The sequence below is a fragment of the Coturnix japonica genome, chromosome 2 (genome assembly GCF_054131305.1).
Source record: "Coturnix japonica strain WE chromosome 2, WE-NBRP24, whole genome shotgun sequence".
Lineage (NCBI taxonomy): Eukaryota > Metazoa > Chordata > Aves > Galliformes > Phasianidae > Coturnix > Coturnix japonica.
This window is the reverse complement of record NC_140664.1, coordinates 94,249-118,199: the sequence shown is the minus strand read 5'-3', so window position 1 is coordinate 118,199 and position 23,951 is coordinate 94,249. Positions and strand designations below refer to the sequence as shown.

Sequence of the window (23,951 nt, the reverse complement as noted above, 5' to 3'; positions counted from 1 at the left end):
CCCCTATTACAGTGACCCTATATCTCCCCATCCCCACCCCTATTACAGTGACCCTATATCCCCCCATCCCCACCCCTATTACCGTGACCCTATATCCCCCCATCCCCACCCCTATTACCGTGACCCTATATCTCCCCATCCCCACCCCTATTACAGTGACCCTATATCTCCCCATCCCCACCCCTATTACAGTGACCCTATATCCCCCCATCCCCACCCCTATTACAGTGAGTGACCCTATATCCCCCCATCCCCACCCCTATTACAGTGAGTGACCCTATATCCCCCCATCCCCACCCCTATTACAGTGACCCTATATCCCCCCATCCCCACCCCTATTACAGTGACCCTATATCCCCCCATCCCCACCCCTATTACAGTGACCCTATATCCCCCCATCCCCACCCCTATTACAGTGACCCTATATCTCCCCATCCCCACCCCTATTACAGTGCCCCTATATCCCATCCCCACCCCTATTACAGTGACCCTATATCTCCCCATCCCCACCCCTATTACAGTGACCCTATATCCCCCCATCCCCACCCCTATTACAGTGACCCTATATCTCCCCATCCCCACCCCTATTACAGTGACCCTATATCCCCCCATCCCCACCCCTATTACCGTGACCCTATATCCCCCCATCCCCACCCCTATTACCGTGACCCTATATCTCCCCATCCCCACCCCTATTACAGTGACCCTATATCTCCCCATCCCCACCCCTATTACAGTGACCCTATATCCCCCCATCCCCACCCCTATTACAGTGAGTGACCCTATATCCCCCCATCCCCACCCCTATTACAGTGAGTGACCCTATATCCCCCCATCCCCACCCCTATTACAGTGACCCTATATCCCCCCATCCCCACCCCTATTACAGTGACCCTATATCCCCCCATCCCCACCCCTATTACAGTGACCCTATATCTCCCCATCCCCACCCCTATTACAGTGACCCTATATCCCCCCATCCCCACCCCTATTACAGTGAGTGACCCTATATCCCCCCATCCCCACCCCTATTACAGTGAGTGACCCTATATCCCCCCATCCCCACCCCTATTACAGTGACCCTATATCCCCCCATCCCCACCCCTATTACAGTGACCCTATATCCCCCCATCCCCACCCCTATTACAGTGACCCTATATCCCCCCATCCCCACCCCTATTACAGTGACCCTATATCTCCCCATCCCCACCCCTATTACAGTGCCCCTATATCCCATCCCCACCCCTATTACAGTGACCCTATATCTCCCCATCCCCACCCCTATTACAGTGACCCTATATCCCCCCATCCCCACCCCTATTACAGTGACCCTATATCTCCCCATCCCCACCCCTATTACAGTGACCCTATATCCCCCCATCCCCACCCCTATTACCGTGACCCTATATCCCCCCATCCCCACCCCTATTACCGTGACCCTATATCTCCCCATCCCCACCCCTATTACAGTGACCCTATATCTCCCCATCCCCACCCCTATTACAGTGACCCTATATCCCCCCATCCCCACCCCTATTACAGTGAGTGACCCTATATCCCCCCATCCCCACCCCTATTACAGTGAGTGACCCTATATCCCCCCATCCCCACCCCTATTACAGTGACCCTATATCCCCCCATCCCCACCCCTATTACAGTGACCCTATATCCCCCCATCCCCACCCCTATTACAGTGACCCTATATCTCCCCATCCCCACCCCTATTACAGTGACCCTATATCCCCCCATCCCCACCCCTATTACAGTGACCCTATATCCCCCCATCCCCACCCCTATTACAGTGACCCTATATCCCCCCATCCCCACCCCTATTACAGTGACCCTATATCCCCCCATCCCCACCCCTATTACAGTGACCCTATATCTCCCCATCCCCACCCCTATTACAGTGCCCCTATATCCCATCCCCACCCCTATTACAGTGACCCTATATCTCCCCATCCCCACCCCTATTACAGTGACCCTATATCCCCCCATCCCCACCCCTATTACAGTGACCCTATATCTCCCCATCCCCACCCCTATTACAGTGACCCTATATCCCCCCATCCCCACCCCTATTACCGTGACCCTATATCCCCCCATCCCCACCCCTATTACCGTGACCCTATATCTCCCCATCCCCACCCCTATTACAGTGACCCTATATCCCCCCATCCCCACCCCTATTACAGTGACCCTATATCTCCCCATCCCCACCCCTATTACAGTGCCCCTATATCCCATCCCCACCCCTATTACAGTGACCCTATATCTCCCCATCCCCACCCCTATTACAGTGACCCTATATCCCCCCATCCCCACCCCTATTACAGTGACCCTATATCTCCCCATCCCCACCCCTATTACAGTGACCCTATATCCCCCCATCCCCACCCCTATTACCGTGACCCTATATCCCCCCATCCCCACCCCTATTACCGTGACCCTATATCTCCCCATCCCCACCCCTATTACAGTGACCCTATATCTCCCCATCCCCACCCCTATTACAGTGACCCTATATCCCCCCATCCCCACCCCTATTACAGTGAGTGACCCTATATCCCCCCATCCCCACCCCTATTACAGTGAGTGACCCTATATCCCCCCATCCCCACCCCTATTACAGTGACCCTATATCCCCCCATCCCCACCCCTATTACAGTGACCCTATATCCCCCCATCCCCACCCCTATTACAGTGACCCTATATCTCCCCATCCCCACCCCTATTACAGTGACCCTATATCCCCCCATCCCCACCCCTATTACAGTGACCCTATATCCCCCCATCCCCACCCCTATTACAGTGACCCTATATCCCCCCATCCCCACCCCTATTACAGTGACCCTATATCCCCCCATCCCCACCCCTATTACAGTGACCCTATATCTCCCCATCCCCACCCCTATTACAGTGCCCCTATATCCCATCCCCACCCCTATTACAGTGACCCTATATCTCCCCATCCCCACCCCTATTACAGTGACCCTATATCCCCCCATCCCCACCCCTATTACAGTGACCCTATATCTCCCCATCCCCACCCCTATTACAGTGACCCTATATCCCCCCATCCCCACCCCTATTACCGTGACCCTATATCCCCCCATCCCCACCCCTATTACCGTGACCCTATATCTCCCCATCCCCACCCCTATTACAGTGACCCTATATCTCCCCATCCCCACCCCTATTACAGTGACCCTATATCCCCCCATCCCCACCCCTATTACAGTGAGTGACCCTATATCCCCCCATCCCCACCCCTATTACAGTGAGTGACCCTATATCCCCCCATCCCCACCCCTATTACAGTGAGTGACCCTATATCCCCCCATCCCCACCCCTATTACAGTGAGTGACCCTATATCCCCCCATCCCCACCCCTATTACAGTGACCCTATATCCCCCCATCCCCACCCCTATTACAGTGACCCTATATCCCCCCATCCCCACCCCTATTACAGTGACCCTATATCTCCCCATCCCCACCCCTATTACAGTGACCCTATATCCCCCCATCCCCACCCCTATTACAGTGAGTGACCCTATATCCCCCCATCCCCACCCCTATTACAGTGAGTGACCCTATATCCCCCCATCCCCACCCCTATTACAGTGACCCTATATCCCCCCATCCCCACCCCTATTACAGTGACCCTATATCCCCCCATCCCCACCCCTATTACAGTGACCCTATATCCCCCCATCCCCACCCCTATTACAGTGACCCTATATCTCCCCATCCCCACCCCTATTACAGTGCCCCTATATCCCATCCCCACCCCTATTACAGTGACCCTATATCTCCCCATCCCCACCCCTATTACAGTGACCCTATATCCCCCCATCCCCACCCCTATTACAGTGACCCTATATCCCCCCATCCCCACCCCTATTACAGTGACCCTATATCTCCCCATCCCCACCCCTATTACAGTGACCCTATATCCCCCCATCCCCACCCCTATTACAGTGACCCTATATCTCCCCATCCCCACCCCTATTACAGTGACCCTATATCCCCCCATCCCCACCCCTATTACCGTGACCCTATATCCCCCCATCCCCACCCCTATTACCGTGACCCTATATCTCCCCATCCCCACCCCTATTACAGTGACCCTATATCTCCCCATCCCCACCCCTATTACAGTGACCCTATATCCCCCCATCCCCACCCCTATTACAGTGAGTGACCCTATATCCCCCCATCCCCACCCCTATTACAGTGAGTGACCCTATATCCCCCCATCCCCACCCCTATTACAGTGACCCTATATCCCCCCATCCCCACCCCTATTACAGTGACCCTATATCCCCCCATCCCCACCCCTATTACAGTGACCCTATATCTCCCCATCCCCACCCCTATTACAGTGACCCTATATCCCCCCATCCCCACCCCTATTACAGTGACCCTATATCCCCCCATCCCCACCCCTATTACAGTGACCCTATATCCCCCCATCCCCACCCCTATTACAGTGACCCTATATCCCCCCATCCCCACCCCTATTACAGTGACCCTATATCTCCCCATCCCCACCCCTATTACAGTGCCCCTATATCCCATCCCCACCCCTATTACAGTGACCCTATATCTCCCCATCCCCACCCCTATTACAGTGACCCTATATCCCCCCATCCCCACCCCTATTACAGTGACCCTATATCTCCCCATCCCCACCCCTATTACAGTGACCCTATATCCCCCCATCCCCACCCCTATTACCGTGACCCTATATCCCCCCATCCCCACCCCTATTACCGTGACCCTATATCTCCCCATCCCCACCCCTATTACAGTGACCCTATATCCCCCCATCCCCACCCCTATTACAGTGACCCTATATCTCCCCATCCCCACCCCTATTACAGTGCCCCTATATCCCATCCCCACCCCTATTACAGTGACCCTATATCTCCCCATCCCCACCCCTATTACAGTGACCCTATATCCCCCCATCCCCACCCCTATTACAGTGACCCTATATCTCCCCATCCCCACCCCTATTACAGTGACCCTATATCCCCCCATCCCCACCCCTATTACCGTGACCCTATATCCCCCCATCCCCACCCCTATTACCGTGACCCTATATCTCCCCATCCCCACCCCTATTACAGTGACCCTATATCTCCCCATCCCCACCCCTATTACAGTGACCCTATATCCCCCCATCCCCACCCCTATTACAGTGAGTGACCCTATATCCCCCCATCCCCACCCCTATTACAGTGAGTGACCCTATATCCCCCCATCCCCACCCCTATTACAGTGACCCTATATCCCCCCATCCCCACCCCTATTACAGTGACCCTATATCCCCCCATCCCCACCCCTATTACAGTGACCCTATATCTCCCCATCCCCACCCCTATTACAGTGACCCTATATCCCCCCATCCCCACCCCTATTACAGTGACCCTATATCCCCCCATCCCCACCCCTATTACAGTGACCCTATATCCCCCCATCCCCACCCCTATTACAGTGACCCTATATCCCCCCATCCCCACCCCTATTACAGTGACCCTATATCTCCCCATCCCCACCCCTATTACAGTGCCCCTATATCCCATCCCCACCCCTATTACAGTGACCCTATATCTCCCCATCCCCACCCCTATTACAGTGACCCTATATCCCCCCATCCCCACCCCTATTACAGTGACCCTATATCTCCCCATCCCCACCCCTATTACAGTGACCCTATATCCCCCCATCCCCACCCCTATTACCGTGACCCTATATCCCCCCATCCCCACCCCTATTACCGTGACCCTATATCTCCCCATCCCCACCCCTATTACAGTGACCCTATATCTCCCCATCCCCACCCCTATTACAGTGACCCTATATCCCCCCATCCCCACCCCTATTACAGTGAGTGACCCTATATCCCCCCATCCCCACCCCTATTACAGTGAGTGACCCTATATCCCCCCATCCCCACCCCTATTACAGTGACCCTATATCCCCCCATCCCCACCCCTATTACAGTGACCCTATATCCCCCCATCCCCACCCCTATTACAGTGACCCTATATCTCCCCATCCCCACCCCTATTACAGTGACCCTATATCCCCCCATCCCCACCCCTATTACAGTGACCCTATATCCCCCCATCCCCACCCCTATTACAGTGACCCTATATCCCCCCATCCCCACCCCTATTACAGTGACCCTATATCCCCCCATCCCCACCCCTATTACAGTGACCCTATATCTCCCCATCCCCACCCCTATTACAGTGCCCCTATATCCCATCCCCACCCCTATTACAGTGACCCTATATCTCCCCATCCCCACCCCTATTACAGTGACCCTATATCCCCCCATCCCCACCCCTATTACAGTGACCCTATATCTCCCCATCCCCACCCCTATTACAGTGACCCTATATCCCCCCATCCCCACCCCTATTACCGTGACCCTATATCCCCCCATCCCCACCCCTATTACCGTGACCCTATATCTCCCCATCCCCACCCCTATTACAGTGACCCTATATCTCCCCATCCCCACCCCTATTACAGTGACCCTATATCCCCCCATCCCCACCCCTATTACAGTGAGTGACCCTATATCCCCCCATCCCCACCCCTATTACAGTGAGTGACCCTATATCCCCCCATCCCCACCCCTATTACAGTGAGTGACCCTATATCCCCCCATCCCCACCCCTATTACAGTGAGTGACCCTATATCCCCCCATCCCCACCCCTATTACAGTGACCCTATATCCCCCCATCCCCACCCCTATTACAGTGACCCTATATCCCCCCATCCCCACCCCTATTACAGTGACCCTATATCCCCCCATCCCCACCCCTATTACAGTGACCCTATATCCCCCCATCCCCACCCCTATTACAGTGACCCTATATCCCCCCATCCCCACCCCTATTACAGTGACCCTATATCCCCCCATCCCCACCCCTATTACAGTGAGTGACCCTATATCCCCCCATCCCCACCCCTATTACAGTGACCCTATATCCCCCCATCCCCACCCCTATTACAGTGACCCTATATCTCCCCATCCCCACCCCTATTACAGTGCCCCTATATCTCATTATATACATATAATATATATATTATATATATATTATATCCCCATTCCAGGTGTGTGACAGCATCCTCAACATCGGGCCCTGCGCCAACGCTGCCATGGGGGAACCCGCCTTCCTGTCTGAGGAGGTGAGTGACACCTGTCAATCATTGCAACACATGTCAATCATCGGGTCACCTGTCAATCACTGTGCCACCTGTCAATCATAGTGTCACCTGTCAATCACTGTGTCACCTGTCAATCACTGGGTCACCTGTCAATCATTGGGTCACCTGTCAATCATAGTGTCACTTGTCAATCACTGTGTCACCTGTCAATCATTGGGTCACCTATCAATCATTGGGTCACCTGTCAATCATTGGGTCACCTGTCAATCATAGTGTCACTTGTCAATCACTGTGTCACCTGTCAATCATTGGGTCACCTGACAATCATTGTGACACCTGTCAATCACTGTGACACCTGTCAATCATTGGGTTACCTGTCAATCACTGTGTCACCTGACAATCATTGTGTCACCTGTGATTCACTGGGTCACCTGTCAATCACTGGCTCACCTGTCAATCATTGTGTCACCTGTCAATCATGGTGTCACCATGTCACCTTGTTACCATATCCCATTGCCCCATATCCCATTGTTCCCACATCCCATTATCCCCATATCTCAATGTCCCCAAATCCCATTGTCCCCATGTCCCCCTATTGTCTCTACATCCCAATGTCCCCACATCCCGATGTCCCCATATCTCAATGTCCCCATATCCCAATGTCCCCATGTCCCAGTGTCCCCGTGTCCCTCCGTGTCCCCATATCCCATTGTCTCCCTATCCCATTGTCCCCACATCCCAATGTCCCCGTATCCCAATGTCCCCACATCCCAATGTCCCCATATCCCATTGTCCCCACATCCCAATGTCCCCATATCCCAATGTCCCCATATCCCCCAATGTCCCCATATCCCATTGTCCCCACATCCCAATGTCCCCATATCCCAATGTCCCCATATCCCCCAATGTCCCCATATCCCCCAATGTCCCCATATCCCATTGTCCCCATATCCCCCAATGTCCCCATATCCCATTGTCCCCACATCCCATTGTCCCCACACCCCAATGTCCCCACACCCCATATCACCCCATATCCGCCCCATAACGTCCCGCTGTGTTTTGGGGTCGACCCTTTTTTCTGCCCCCCAGTTCCAGAACAGCCCCGAACCGGACCTGGAGATCGTGCTGTGCTCGGGATACGGCAAGAACGGGGCCCTGTCTGTGCTGCAGGTGGGACCCATAGAACCCCATAACCCCATAACCCACAGCCCTATAACCACATCACCCCATAACACCATCACCCCATAACACTATAACCCCATATAACCCCATAACCCACAGCCCTATAACCACATCACCCCATAACACCATCACCCCATAACACTATAACCCCATATAACCCCATAACCCACAGCCCTATAACCACATCACCCCATAACACCATCACCCCATAACACTATAACCCCATATAACCCCATAACCACGTCACCCCATAACACTATAACCCCATATAACCCCATAACCCACAGCCCTATAACCACATCACCCCATAACACCATCACCCCATAACACTATAACCCCATATAACCCCATAACCCACAGCCCTATAACCACATCACCCCATAACACCATCACCCCATAACACTATAACCCCATATAACCCCATAACCCACAGCCCTATAACCACATCACCCCATAACACCATCACCCCATAACACTATAACCCCATATAACCCCATAACCACGTCACCCCATAACACTATAACCCCATATAACCCCATAACCCACAGCCCTATAACCACATCACCCCATAACACCATCACCCCATAACACTATAACCCCATAACCCCATAACCCACAGCCCTATAACCACATAACACTATAACCCCATATAACCCCATAACCACGTCACCCCATAACACTATAACCCCATGTAACCCCATAACCCCACAGCACCATAACCCTACAGCCCAACAGCCCCATAAGCCCTTAACCCCATAGCTTCATCACCCCATAACACCATAACCCCACAGCCCCATAACCCCACAGCCCCATAACCCCATCACCCCATAACCTCATAACCCCATAACACCATAACCCCATAGACCCATAACCACATAACACCATAACCCCATCACCCCATCACCCCACAGCCCCATAACCCCATAACACCACAGCCCCATAAACCTATAGCGCAACAGCCCCATAACCCCTTAACCCCACAGCCCCATAACCACATCACCCCATAACACCATCAGCCCACAGCCCCATAATGCCATCACCCCATACCCCACAGCCCCATAACCACATCACCCCATAACCTCATCACCCCATAACCTCATTACTCCATACCATTACCCCGCAGCCCCATAACCCCATACCCCACAGCCTCATAACCACATCACCCCATAACCCACAGCCCTATAACCACATCACCCCATAACCTCATTACCCCATAGCACCATAACCCCACCTCCCCATCACCCCACAGAACCATAACCCCATAGCTTCATAACCCCATAAAACCATAACCCCACAGCCCCATCACCCCAATACCCCATAACACCATAACCCCCCAGCCCCATAACCCCGTAGCCCCATAACCCCATAACCCCATAGCTTCATCACCCCAAAAACCCACAGCCCCATAACCCCAAAACCCCATAGCTTCATAACCACATAACCCCATAACCCCACAGCCCCATAACCCCACAACCCCACAGCCCCATAACAGTCCAACAGCCCCATAACCCCACAACCCCACAGCCCCATAACAGTCCAACAGCCCCATAACCCCACAGCCCAACAGCCCCATAACAGTCCAACAGCCCCCAATGTCCCCATTGTCCCCATTTTCCCCACTGTCCCCATTGACCCCATTGACCCCATTGTCCCCAATGCCCCCATTGTCCCCAATGTCCCCATTGACCCCAATGTCCCCATTGTCCCCATTGTCCCCATTGTCCCCATTGCCCCCATTGTCCCCATTATCTCCAGTGACCCCATTGCCCCCAATGTCCCCATTGTCCCCATTATCCCCATTGTTCCCATTGACCCCAATGTCCCCATTATCCCCATTGTTCCCATTATCCCCATTGCCCCCATTGTCCCCATTGACCCCATTGTCCCCAATGTCCCCATTGACCCCATTGTCCCCATAGACCCCATTGACCCCATTGACCCCAATGCCCCCATTGTCCCCAATGTCCCCATTGACCCCAATGTCCCCATTGTCCCCATTGTCCCCATTGTCCCCATTGTCCCCATTGCCCCCATTGTCCCCATTATCTCCAGTGACCCCATTGCCCCCAATGTCCCCATTGTCCCCATTATCCCCATTGTTCCCATTGACCCCAATGTCCCCATTATCCCCATTGTTCCCATTATCCCCATTGCCCCCATTGTCCCCATTGACCCCATTGTCCCCAATGTCCCCATTGACCCCATTGTCCCCATAGACCCCATTGACCCCATTGACCCCAATGCCCCCATTGTCCCCAATGTCCCCATTGACCCCAATGTCCCCAATGTCCCCAATGTCCCCATTGTCCCCATTGCCCCCATTGTCCCCATTATCTCCAGTGACCCCATTGCCCCCAATGTCCCCATTGTCCCCATTATCCCCATTGTTCCCATTGACCCCAATGTCCCCATTATCCCCATTGTTCCCATTATCCCCATTGTCCCCATTGACCCCATTGTCCCCATTGACCCCATTGTCCCCATTGCCCTCAGTGTCCCCATTGCCCCCATTATCCCCATTGCCCCCATTGTCCCCATTGCCCTCAGTGTCCCCATTGACCCCAATGACCCCATTGTCCCCATTGACCCCAATGTCCCCATTGTCCCCATTGTCTCCATTGTCCCCAATGTCCCCATAGACCCCAATGTCCCCATTGCCCCCATTATCCCCATTGCCCCCACTGTCCCCATTGACCCCATTGTCCCCATTATCCCCATTGCCCCCATTGTCCCCATTGCCCTCAGTGTCCCCATTGCCCCCATTGCCCCCATTGCCCCCATTGTCCCCATTGTCCCCATTGACCCCATTGCCCCCATTGTCCCCATTGACCCCATTGACCCCATTGTCCCCATTATCCCCATTGCCCCCATTGTCCCCATTGCCCTCAGTGTCCCCATTGCCCCCATTGCCCCCATTGCCCCCATTGCCCCCATTGTCCCCATTGTCCCCATTGACCCCATTGCCCCCATTGTCCCCATTGACCCCATTGTCCCCATTGACCCCATTGTCCCCATTGCCCTCAGTGTCCCCATTGACCCCAATGTCCCCATTGTCCCCATTGACCCCAATGTCCCCATTGTCCCCAATGTCCCCATTGTCCCCATTGTCCCCATTGTCCCCATTATCCCCATTGCCCCTACTGTCCCCATTGACCCCATTGTCCCCATTATCCCCATTGCCCCCATTGTCCCCATTGCCCTCAGTGTCCCCATTGCCCCCAATGTCCCCATTGTCCCCATTATCTCCAATGTCCCCATTGTCCCCATTGTCCCCATTGCCCCCAATGTCCCCATTGCCCCCATTATCCCCATTGCCCCTACTGTCCCCATTGTCCCCATTGCCCCCATTATCCCCACTGACCCCACTGTCCCCATAACCCGCACGGCCCCGTTCTATTCCGTGGTCCTATAGTTCAGCCCCCGGACTCGGTGCCGGTGCCACAGCAGCCGCTGCCGGCAAAACCAGGGCGGCGCCACCAGGGGGCGCTGTCTGTATGGACCGGACACAGCCCTATAGGAGCCTATAGGAACCTATGGGAACCCTATAGGAGCCTATGGGAATCCTATAAGACCGTTGGGAACCCTATAGGAGCCTATGGGCACTGTCTGTATGGACTGGACACAGCCCTATAGGAGCCTATAGGAACCTATGGGAACCCTATGGGAACCCTATAGGAGCCTATGGGATTCCTATAAGAGCCGTTGGGAACCCTATAAGAGCCTATGGGCGCTGTCTGTATGGACTGGACACAGCCCTATAGGAGCATATGGGAACCTATAATAACCCTATGGGAACCCTATAGGAGCCTATGGGCACTGTCTGTATGGACTGGACACAGCCCTATAGGAGCATATGGGAACCTATAATAACCCTATGGGAACCCTATAGGAGCCTATGGGAACCATGACCCCATAGGAGCCATGGCCTGCAGCCCTATGGGAGCACTATGGGAGCCCTATGGGAACCACGGCCCTATAGGAGCCACGGCCTGCAGCCCTATGGGAACCCTATGGGAGCCTATGGGAACAATATGGGAGCAATATGGGAGCATATGGGAACCCTATGGGAGCAATATGGGAGCTCTATGGGAATCCTATGGGAGCACTTTGGGAACCCTATTGGAGCCTATGGGAACCCTATGGGAGCAATATGGGAACCCTATGGGAACCATATGGGAGCACTATGGGAACCCTATAGGAGCCTATGGGAGCAATATGGGAGCCTATGGGAGGCTATGGGAACCCTATGGGAGCACTATGGGAACCCTATGGGAGCCTATGGCAACCCTATGGGGGCTCTGTGGGAACCCTATGGGAGCCTATGGGAACCCTATGGGAGCTCTATGGGAGCCCTATGGGAACCCTATAGGAGCCTATGGGAGCAATATGGGAGCCTATGGGAGGCTATGGGAACACTATGGGAGCACTATGGGAACCCTATAGGAGCCTATGGGAGCAATATGGGAGCCTATGGGAGGCTATGGGAACCCTATGGGAGCCTATGGGAACAATATGGGAGCAATATGGGAGCATATGGGAACCCTATGGGAGCAATATGGGAGCTCTATGGGAATCCTATGGGAGCACTTTGGGAACCCTATTGGAGCCTATGGGAACCCTATGGGAGCAATATGGGAACCCTATGGGAACCATATGGGAGCACTATGGGAACCCTATAGGAGCCTATGGGAGCAATATGGGAGCCTATGGGAGGCTATGGGAACCCTATGGGAGCACTATGGGAACCCTATGGGAGCCTATGGCAACCCTATGGGGGCTCTGTGGGAACCCTATGGGAGCCTATGGGAACCCTATGGGAGCTCTATGGGAGCCCTATGGGAACCCTATAGGAGCCTATGGGAGCAATATGGGAGCCTATGGGAGGCTATGGGAACACTATGGGAGCACTATGGGAACCCTATAGGAGCCTATGGGAGCAATATGGGAGCCTATGGGAGGCTATGGGAACCCTATGGGAGCCTATGGGAACAATATGGGAGCAATATGGGAGCATATGGGAACCCTATGGGAGCAATATGGGAGCTCTATGGGAATCCTATGGGAGCACTTTGGGAACCCTATTGGAGCCTATGGGAACCCTATGGGAGCAATATGGGAACCCTATGGGAACCATATGGGAGCACTATGGGAACCCTATAGGAGCCTATGGGAGCAATATGGGAGCCTATGGGAGGCTATGGGAACCCTATGGGAGCACTATGGGAACCCTATGGGAGCCTATGGCAACCCTATGGGGGCTCTGTGGGAACCCTATGGGAGCCTATGGGAACCCTATGGGAGCTCTATGGGAGCCCTATGGGAACCCTATAGGAGCCTATGGGAGCAATATGGGAGCCTATGGGAGGCTATGGGAACACTATGGGAGCACTATGGGAACCCTATAGGAGCCTATGGGAGCAATATGGGAGCCTATGGGAGGCTATGGGAACCCTATGGGAGCCTATGGGAACAATATGGGAGCAATATGGGAGCATATGGGAACCCTATGGGAGCAATATGGGAGCTCTATGGGAATCCTATGGGAGCACTTTGGGAACCCTATTGGAGCCTATGGGAACCCTATGGGAGCAATATGGGAACCCTATGGGAACCATATGGGAGCACTATGGGAACCCTATAGGAGCCTATGGGAGCAATATGGGAGCCTATGGGAGGCTATGGGAACCCTATGGGAGCACTATGGGAACCCTATGGGAGCCTATGGCAACCCTATGGGGGCTCTGTGGGAACCCTATGGGACCTATGGGAACCCTATGGGAGCTCTATGGGAGCCCTATGGGAACCCTATAGGAGCCTATGGGAGCAATATGGGAGCCTATGGGAGGCTATGGGAACACTATGGGAGCACTATGGGAACCCTATGGGAGCACTATTGGAGCAACGTCCCTATGGGAAACCTATGGGAACTCTGTGGGAGCCTATGGCAACCCTATGGGGGCTCTGTGGGAACCCTATGGGAGCCTATGGGAACCCTATGGGAACCCTATTTGAGCAATATGGGAACCCTATGGGAGCACTGTGGAACCCTATAGGAGCAATATGGGAGCATATGGGAACCTTCCTATGGGAATCCTATGAGAGCACTATGGGAACCCTATGGGAGCCCTATAGGAGCCTATGGGAACAATATGGGAGCAATATGGGAACCCTATAGGAGCAATATGGGAACCCTATGGGAGCAATATGGGAGCCTACGGGAACCCTATGGGAGCCTATGGGCACTGTCTGTATGGACCGGACACAGCCCTATAGGAGACATGGCCCTATTGGAACCTATGGGAACCCTATGGGAGCCCTATGGGAGCCATGGCCCTATAGGAGCTATAGCTACCCTATAGCCCTGCCCCATAGCCGCCCCACAGCTGCCTCATAACTGCCCCATAGCCGCCCCACAGCTGCCCCTCAGCTGCCCCATAGCCCTATCCCATAGCTCCTGCCCCATAGCTGCCCCATATCCCTTCCCCGTAGCTGCTCCATAGCTGCTCCATATCCCTGCCCCACGTCCCTGCCCCATAGCTGCCCCATAGCCCTACCCCATAGCTCCTGCCCCACATCTGCCCCATAGCTTCCCAATAGCTACCCTATAGCCCTACCCCATAGCTCCTGCCCCACAGCTACCCCATAGGTCCTACCCCATAGCTGCCCCATAGCACTGCCCCATAGCCCCTGCCCCACATCTGCCCCATAGATGCCCCATAGCCCTGCCCCATAGCCCTGCCCCACAGCTGCCCCATAGCTGCGCCATATCCCTGCCCCACATCTGCCCCACATCTGCCCCACAGCTGCCCCATAGCTGCGCCATATCCCTGCCCCACATCTGCCCCACATCTGCCCCACAGCTGCCCCATAGCTGCCCCATAGCCCTGCCCCACATCTGCCCCATAGCTGCCCCATAGCCCTGCCCCATAGCCCACCCCATAGCTGCCCCATAGCCCTGCCCCATATCCCTGCCCCACAGCTACCCCATAGCTGCCCCATAGCTGCCCTATAGCCCTGCCCCATAGCCCTGCTCCACATCTGCCCCATAGCTACCCTATAGCCGTGCCCCATATCCCTGTCCCATAGCTGCCCCATAGCTGCCCTATATCCCTGCCCCATAGCTGCCCCATATCCCTGCCCCACAGCTACCCCATAGCTGCCCCATAGCTGCCCCATATCCCTGCCCCATAGCTGCCCCATAGCCCTGCCCCACAGCTACCCCATAGCTGCCCCATAGCTGCCCCATAGCCCTGCCCCATAGCCCTGCCCCACAGCTGCCCCATATCCCTGCCCCATATCTCTGCCCCATATCCCTGCCCCATATCCCTGCCCCACAGCTACCCCATAGCTGCCCCATAGCTGCCCCATAGCCCTGCCCCACATCTGCCCCATAGCTGCCCCATAGCCTTGCCCCATATCCCTGCCCCACAGCCACCCCATAGCTGCCCCATAGCTGCCCCATATCCCTGCCCCATAGCTGCCCCATAGCCCTGCCCCACAGCTACCCCATAGCTGCCCCACAGCTGCCCCATAGCCCTGCCCCATAGCCCTGCCCCACAGCTGCCCCATATCCCTGCCCCATATCTCTACCCCATATCCCTGCTCCATATCCCTGCCCCACAGCTACCCCATAGCTGCCCCATAGCTGCCCCATAGCCCTGCCCCACATCTGCCCCATAGCTGCCCCATAGCCTTGCCCCATATCCCTGCCCCACAGCCACCCCATATCCCTGCCCCATAGCCCTGCCCCACAGCTACCCCATAGCTTTCCCATAGCTGCCCCATAGCCCTGCCCCATAGCTGCCCCATAGCCCTGCCCCACAGCTACCCCATAGCTGCCCCATAGCCCTGCCCCACATCTGCCCCATAGCTGCCCCATAGCCTTGCCCCATATCCCTGCCCCACAGCCACCCCATAGCTGCCCCATAGCTGCCCCATATCCCTGCCCCACAGCTGCCCCATAGCCCTGCCCCACAGCTACCCCATAGCTGCCCCACAGCTGCCCCATAGCCCTGCCCATAGCCCTGCCCCACAGCTGCCCCATATCCCTGCCCCATATCTCTACCCCATATCCCTGCTCCATATCCCTGCCCCACAGCTACCCCATAGCTGCCCCATAGCTGCCCCATAGCCCTGCCCCACATCTGCCCCATAGCTGCCCCATAGCCTTGCCCCATATCCCTGCCCCACAGCCACCCCATATCCCTGCCCCATAGCCCTGCCCCACAGCTACCCCATAGCTTTCCCATAGCTGCCCCATAGCCCTGCCCCATAGCTGCCCCATAGCCCTGCCCCACTGCTACCCCACAGCCACCCCATAGGTGCCCCATAGCCCTGCCACATAGCCCTGCCCCACAGCTGCCCCATATCCCTGCCCCATATCCCTGCCCCACAGCTGCCCCATATCCCTGCCCCATATCCCTGCCCCATATCTCTGCCCCATATCCCTGCCCCACAGCTGCCCCATAGCCCTGCCCCACTGCTACCCCACAGCCACCCCATAGGTGCCCCATAGCCCTGCCCCATAGCCCTGCCCCACAGCTGCCCCATATCCCTGCCCCATATCTCTGCCCCATATCCCTGCCCCATATCCCTGCCCCACAGCTACCCCATAGCTGCCCCATAGCTGCCCCATAGCCCTGCCCCACATCTGCCCCATAGCTGCCCCATATCCCTGCCCCATATCCCTGCCCCATATCTCTGCCCCATATCCCTGCCCCATATCCCTGCCCCATATCTCTGCCCCATATCCCTGCCCCACAGCTGCCCCACATCTGCCCCATATGACGCGTGGTGTCGCTGTGTCCCCCCATAGCGCAGCGTGCGGCCGCAGGTGGTGACGACGTTTGAGCTGCCGGGATGTTACGACATGTGGACCGTGCTGGCACCGCCACGCAAACAGGAGGTCGGAGCACACTGATACTAACACTACTACTAGTAGTAGGACTACCAACACTACTACTAACACTACTACTAACACTACTACAAACACCACTAGTAGTAACACTACTACTACTATCACCACTACCACTACAACTACCACTACTACCACTACTATTAACACTACTACTAGTAGTAACACTACTACTATCACTACTAACACTACTACTAACACTACTACTAACACTACCATTACTACTAACACTACTACTACTACTAACACTACCATTACTACTAACACTACTACTACCACTATTAACACTACTGCTACTATCACCACCACTACTACTACTACTAACACTACTACTACTACTACGCTACTGCTACTACTACCACTACTACTACTCTACACTATTTCTACTACTATCACTACTACTACTAACACTACTACTACTGCTATTAACACTACCACTACTAACACTACTACTACTAGCACTACTACAATTACACTACTACTACTAGCACTACTACTACTAACACTATTTCTACTACTATCACTACTACTACTAAATATACATTACTACTACACTACTACTACTGCTATTAACACTACTACTAACACTACTACTACTAACACTACTACTAACACTACTACTACTATCACTACTACTACTACTAACACTACTACTAACACAACTACTACTACAACATACACTACTTCTACTGCTATTAATACTACTACTACTAACACTACTAACACTGCTACTAACACTACTACTAATACTACTACTACTACTAACACTACTACTACTACCACCACTACTACTACTAACACTATTTCTACTACTATCACTACTACTACTATCACTACTACCACTGCTATTAACACTACTACTACTACCACCACTACTACCACTACCACTACTACTACTAACAATATTTCTACTACTAGCACTACTACTACTAGCACTACTACTAACACTACTACTACTGCCACTACGAACACTACTACTACTAACACTACTACTAATACTACTACTACTAACACTACTACTAATACTACTACTACTAACAACACTACTACTAATTCTACTACTACTAACATTACTACTACTATCAGTACTACTATCAATACTACTAGCGCTAGTTCTACTACTATTACTCGTACTACAGCTACTAATGCTATACTGCTACTAATGGTAATATTACTACTAGTACTAAGAGTACTAATATTAGTAGTATTACTAGTACCACTACTGTTGCTTCTACTGTACTATTATTGCTACTTCTGCTATTACTACTACTATACCGCTACTGCTACTACTTAAACTAGTGCTAGTTCTATTACAATAGCCACTACTACTACTGCTGCTACTACTACTTGTAGTATAGTACTTCTACTAGTACTGCTACTGATAGCAGTTGTTCTGTTAATGCATCCCCCCCCATCCACCCGTCCCTGTGCCCCCCATCCATCCCCATGCCCCCTGTCCCCCCATCCATCCCCTTGTCCCCCCATCCATCCATCCCCGTGTCCCCCTTGTCCCCCCATCCATCCCCATCCATCCCTGTGCCCCCCCATCCATCCCTGTGCCCCCCTGTCCCCCCCATCCATCCCCATCCATCCCCATCCATCCCCATCCATCCCCATTCATCCCCCTGTCCCCCCATCCATCCCCATGCCCCCATGTCCCCCCATCCATCCATCCATCCATCCCCATCCGTCCCCCTGCCTCCCCATTTATCCCCATGCCCCCCTTGCCCCCCCATCCATCCCCATCCATCCCCATCCATCCCCCTGCCCCCCCATCCATCCCTGTGCCCCCCTGTTCCCCCATCCATCCCCATCCATCCCCCTGTCCCCCCATCCTTCCATATCCATCCCCCCCCCTGCCCCCCATCCACCCATCCCCATGACTCCCCATCCCTATCCATCCCCACACCTCCCTGCCCCCCATCCATCCCCTTGTCCCCCCATCCATCCATCCCCATGTCCCCCCTGTCCCCCCATCCATCCCCATCCATCCCCCTGCCCCCCCATCCATCCATCCCTGTGCCCCCCTGTCCCCCCATCCATCCCCATCCATCCCCATCCATCCCCATCCATCCCCATCCATCCCCCTGCCCCCCCATCCATCCATCCCTGTGCCCCCCTGTCCCCCCATCCATCCCTGTGCCCCCCCATCCATCCCCATTCATCCCCCTGTCCCCCCATCCATCCCCATCCATCCCCATTCATCCCCCTGTCCCCCCATCCATCCCCATGCCCCCCTTCCCCCCCATCCATCCCCATGCCCCCATGTCCCCCCATCCATCCATCCATCCATCCCCATCCGTCCCCCTGCCTCCCCATTTATCCCCATGCCCCCCTTGCCCCCCCATCCATCCACATCCATCCCCATCCATCCCCCTGCCCCCCCATCCATCCTCCCCCCTGCCCCCCATCCCCCTTTGTGCCCCCCACCCCCCGTAGTCACCCCCATGTCCGTGTCCCCCCATCAGACGGAGCCCGGCTCAGGCGCTGACCCCCCCGAGAAGGAGCCAACACCCCCCGAGACCCCCGAGGACGAAGGGCAGCGCCACGGCTTCCTCATCATCAGCAGGGAGGACTCCACCATGGTGAGGGGGGACACGGGGACACGGGGACGGGGTGACGGGGTGACGGGGTGATGGGGTGATGGGGTAATAGGGTGACGGGGTGACGGGGTGATGGGGTGATGGGGTAATGGGGTAATAGGGTGACGGGGTGACGGGGTGATGGGGTGATGGGGTGATGGGGTGACGGGGTGATGGGGTGATGGGGTGATGGGGTAATGGGGTGATGGGGTGACAGGGTGACGGGGTGATGGGGTGATGGGGTAATGGGGTGATGGGGTGATGGGGTGATGGGGTGATGGGGTGATGGGGTAATGGGGTGATGGGGTGATGGGGTGATGGGGTGATGGGGTGATGGGGTGATGGGGTAATGGGGTGATGGGGTGACAGGGTGACGGGGTGATGGGGTAATGGGGTAATGGGGTAATGGGGTGATGGGGTGATGGGGTGATGGGGTGATGGGGTAATGGGGTGATGGGGTGATGGGGTGATGGGGTAATGGGGTGATGGGGTGATGGGGTAATGGGGTAATGGGGTGATGGGGTGATGGGGTAATGGGGTGATGGGGTAATGGGGTGATGGGGTGATGGGGTGATGGGGTAATGGGGTGATGGGGTGATGGGGTGATGGGGTGATGGGGTGATGGGGTGATGGGGTAATGGGGTGATGGGGTGATGGGGTGATGGGGTAATGGGGTGATGGGGTGATGGGGTAATGGGGTGATGGGGTGATGGGGTGATGGGGTGATGGGGTAATGGGGTGATGGGGTGATGGGGTAATGGGGTGATGGGGTAATGGGGTAATGGGGTGATGGGGTGATGGGGTGACAGGGTGACGGGGTGACGGGGTGATGGGGTGATGGGGTAATAGGGTGATGGGGTGACGGGGTGATGGGGTGATGGGGTAATGGGGTGATGGGGTGATGGGGTAATGGGGTAATGGGGTAATAGGGTGATGGGGTGATGGGGTAATGGGGTGATGGGGTGATGGGGTGATGGGGTGACAGGGTGACGGGGTGACGGGGTGATGGGGTGATGGGGTAATAGGGTGATGGGGTGACGGGGTGATGGGGTGATGGGGTAATGGGGTGATGGGGTAATGGGGTAATAGGGTGATGGGGTGACGGGGTGATGGGGTGATGGGGTAATGGGGTGATGGGGTAATGGGGTAATAGGGTGATGGGGTGATGGGGTGATGGGGTAATGGGGTGATGGGGTGATGGGGTGATGGGGTAATAGGGTGATGGGGTGATGGGGTGATGGGGTAATAGGGTGATGGGGTGATGGGGTGATGGGGTAATGGGGTAATGGGGTGATGGGGTGATGGGGTGATGGGGTGATGGGGTAATGGGGTAATAGGGTGATGGGGTGATGGGGTGATGGGGTGATGGGGTGATGGGGTAATGGGGTGATGGGGTGATGGGGTAATGGGGTAATGGGGTGATGGGGTGATGGGGTAATGGGGTAATGGGGTGATGGGGTGATGGGGTGACAGGGTGACGGGGTGATGGGGTGATGGGGTGATGGGGTGATGGGGTAATAGGGTGATGGGGTGATGGGGTGATGGGGTAATGGGGTAATGGGGTGATGGGGTGGTGGGGTGACGGGGTGACGGGGTGATGGGGTAATGGGGTGATGGGGTGATGGGGTAATAGGGTGACGGGGTGATGGGGTGATGGGGTGATGGGGTAATAGGGTGACGGGGTGATGGGGTGACGGGGTGATGGGGTAATGGGGTAATAGGGTGATGGGGTGACGGGGTGATGGGGTAATAGGGTGACAGGGTGATGGGGTGACAGGGTGACGGGGTGACGGGGTGATGGGGTGATGGGGTGATGGGGTGATGGGGTGATGGGGTGATGGGGTGATGGGGTGATGGGGTAATAGGGTGACAGGGTGATGGGGTGATGGGGTAATGGGGTGATGGGGTGATGGGGTGATGGGGTGATGGGGTGATGGGGTGATGGGGTAATAGGGTGACAGGGTGATGGGGTGATGGGGTAATGGGGTGACGGGATGATGGGGTGATGGGGTGATGGGGTGATGGGGTGATGGGGTGACGGGGTGGTGGGGTGATGGGGTGATGGGGTGATGGGGTAATGGGGTGATGGGGTGATGGGGTAATAGGGTGACAGGGTGATGGGGTGATGGGGTAATGGGGTGATGGGGTGACGGGGTGATGGGGTGATGGGGTAATGGGGTAATGGGGTGACGGGCTGACGAGGTGATGGGGTGACGGGGTGATGGGGTGATGGGGTAATGGGGTGATGGGGTAATAGGGTGATGGGGTGATGGGGTGATGGGGTGATGGGGTAATAGGGTGATGGGGTGATGGGGTGATGGGGTGATGGGGTAATGGGGTGATGGGGTAATGGGGTAATAGGGTGATGGGGTGATGGGGTAATGGGGTGATGGGGTAATAGGGTGATGGGGTGATGGGGTGATGGGGTGACGGGGTGACGGGGTGATGGGGTAATGGGGTGACAAAGTGATGGGGTGACAAGGTGACAAGGTGACAGAGTGATGGGGTGATGGGGTGCCATGGTAACAGGGTGATGGGGTGCCATGGTAACGGGGTGATGGGGTGCCATGGTAACAGGGTGATGGGGTGACATGGTGCCATGGTAACAGGGTGATGGGGTGCCATGGTATCTGGGTGATGGGGTGCCATGGTAACAGGGTGATGGGGTGACATGGTGCCATGGTAACAGGGTGATGGGGTGCCATGGTAACGGGGTGACGTGGTGCCATGGTGCCATGGTAACAGGGTGATGGGGTGCCATGGTAACAGGGTGATGGGGTGCCATGGTAACGGGGTGATGGGGTGCCATGGTAACAGGGTGATGGGGTGACATGGTGCCATGGTAACAGGGTGATGGGGTGCCATGGTAACGGGGTGATGGGGTGCCATGGTAACAGGGTGATGGGGTGCCATGGTAACAGGGTGATGGGGTGACATGGTGCCATGGTAACAGGATGATGGGGTGACATGGTAACGGGGTGATGGGGTGCCATGGTAACGGGGTGACGCGGTGCCGTGGCGCCATGTTGTGTCGCTGCCATGTTGTTGCTGTTGTTGTTATCCCGCTGTTCAGATCCTGCAGACGGGGCAGGAGATCATGGAGCTGGACACCAGCGGCTTCGCCACGCAGGGACCCACCATCTTCGCGGGGAACATCGGCGACGGGAGGTACATCGTGCAGGTGTCACCGCTCGGAGTCCGGCTGCTCGAGGGCGGTGAGGGCACAAAGCAACGTGTCAACATGGCCCCATGGCCCCAGTGTCCCCATATCCCTCAATGTCCCCATATCCCTCAATGTCCCCATATCCCTCAATGTCCCCATATCCCCAATGTCCCCATATCCCTCAATGTCCCCATATCCCCCAATGTCCCCATATCCCCCAATGTCCCCATATCCCTCAATGTCCCCATATCCCTCAATGTCCCCATATCCCCAATGTCCCCATATCCCCCCAATGTCCCCATATCCCCCATATCCCCCATATCCCCAATGTCCCCATATCCCCCATATCCCCCCATATCCCCCAATGTCCCCATATCCCCAATGTCCCCATATCCCTCAATGTCCCCATATCCCTCAATGTCCCCATATCCCCAATGTCCCCATATCCCTCAATGTCCCCATATCCCTCAATGTCCCCATATCCCCAATGTCCCCATATCCCTCAATGTCCCCATATCCCTCAATGTCCCCATATCCCCAATGTCCCCATATCCCTCAATGTCCCCATATCCCCCAATGTCCCCATATCCCCCAATGTCCCCATATCCCTCAATGTCCCCATATCCCTCAATGTCCCCATATCCCCAATGTCCCCATATCCCCCCAATGTCCCCATATCCCCCATATCCCCCATATCCCCAATGTCCCCATATCCCCCATATCCCCCCATATCCCCCAATGTCCCCATATCCCCAATGTCCCCATATCCCTCAATGTCCCCATATCCCTCAATGTCCCCATATCCCCAATGTCCCCATATCCCTCAATGTCCCCATATCCCTCAATGTCCCCATATCCCCAATGTCCCCATATCCCCCCAATGTCCCCATATCCCCCATATCCCCCATATCCCCAAT

General features: G+C 55.4%; 1 protein-coding gene across 7 annotated transcripts in view; it reads left to right on the top strand.

Annotated features, from left to right (window-relative positions):
* CPSF1 (cleavage and polyadenylation specific factor 1) overlaps window positions 1–23,951 on the top strand; it is a 147,247-nt gene that overhangs the window by 33,838 nt on the left and 89,458 nt on the right. For all 7 annotated transcript variants that reach the window (XM_085536825.1, XM_085536826.1, XM_085536830.1 and 4 more), the window contains exons 15-19: window positions 7,140–7,214; window positions 8,283–8,363; window positions 17,191–17,280; window positions 19,758–19,874; window positions 22,945–23,086. In XM_085536825.1, coding sequence (XP_085392951.1) covers window positions 7,140–7,214; window positions 8,283–8,363; window positions 17,191–17,280; window positions 19,758–19,874; window positions 22,945–23,086 — 505 coding nt within the window. The remainder of the gene's footprint in view (window positions 1–7,139; window positions 7,215–8,282; window positions 8,364–17,190; window positions 17,281–19,757; window positions 19,875–22,944; window positions 23,087–23,951) is intronic.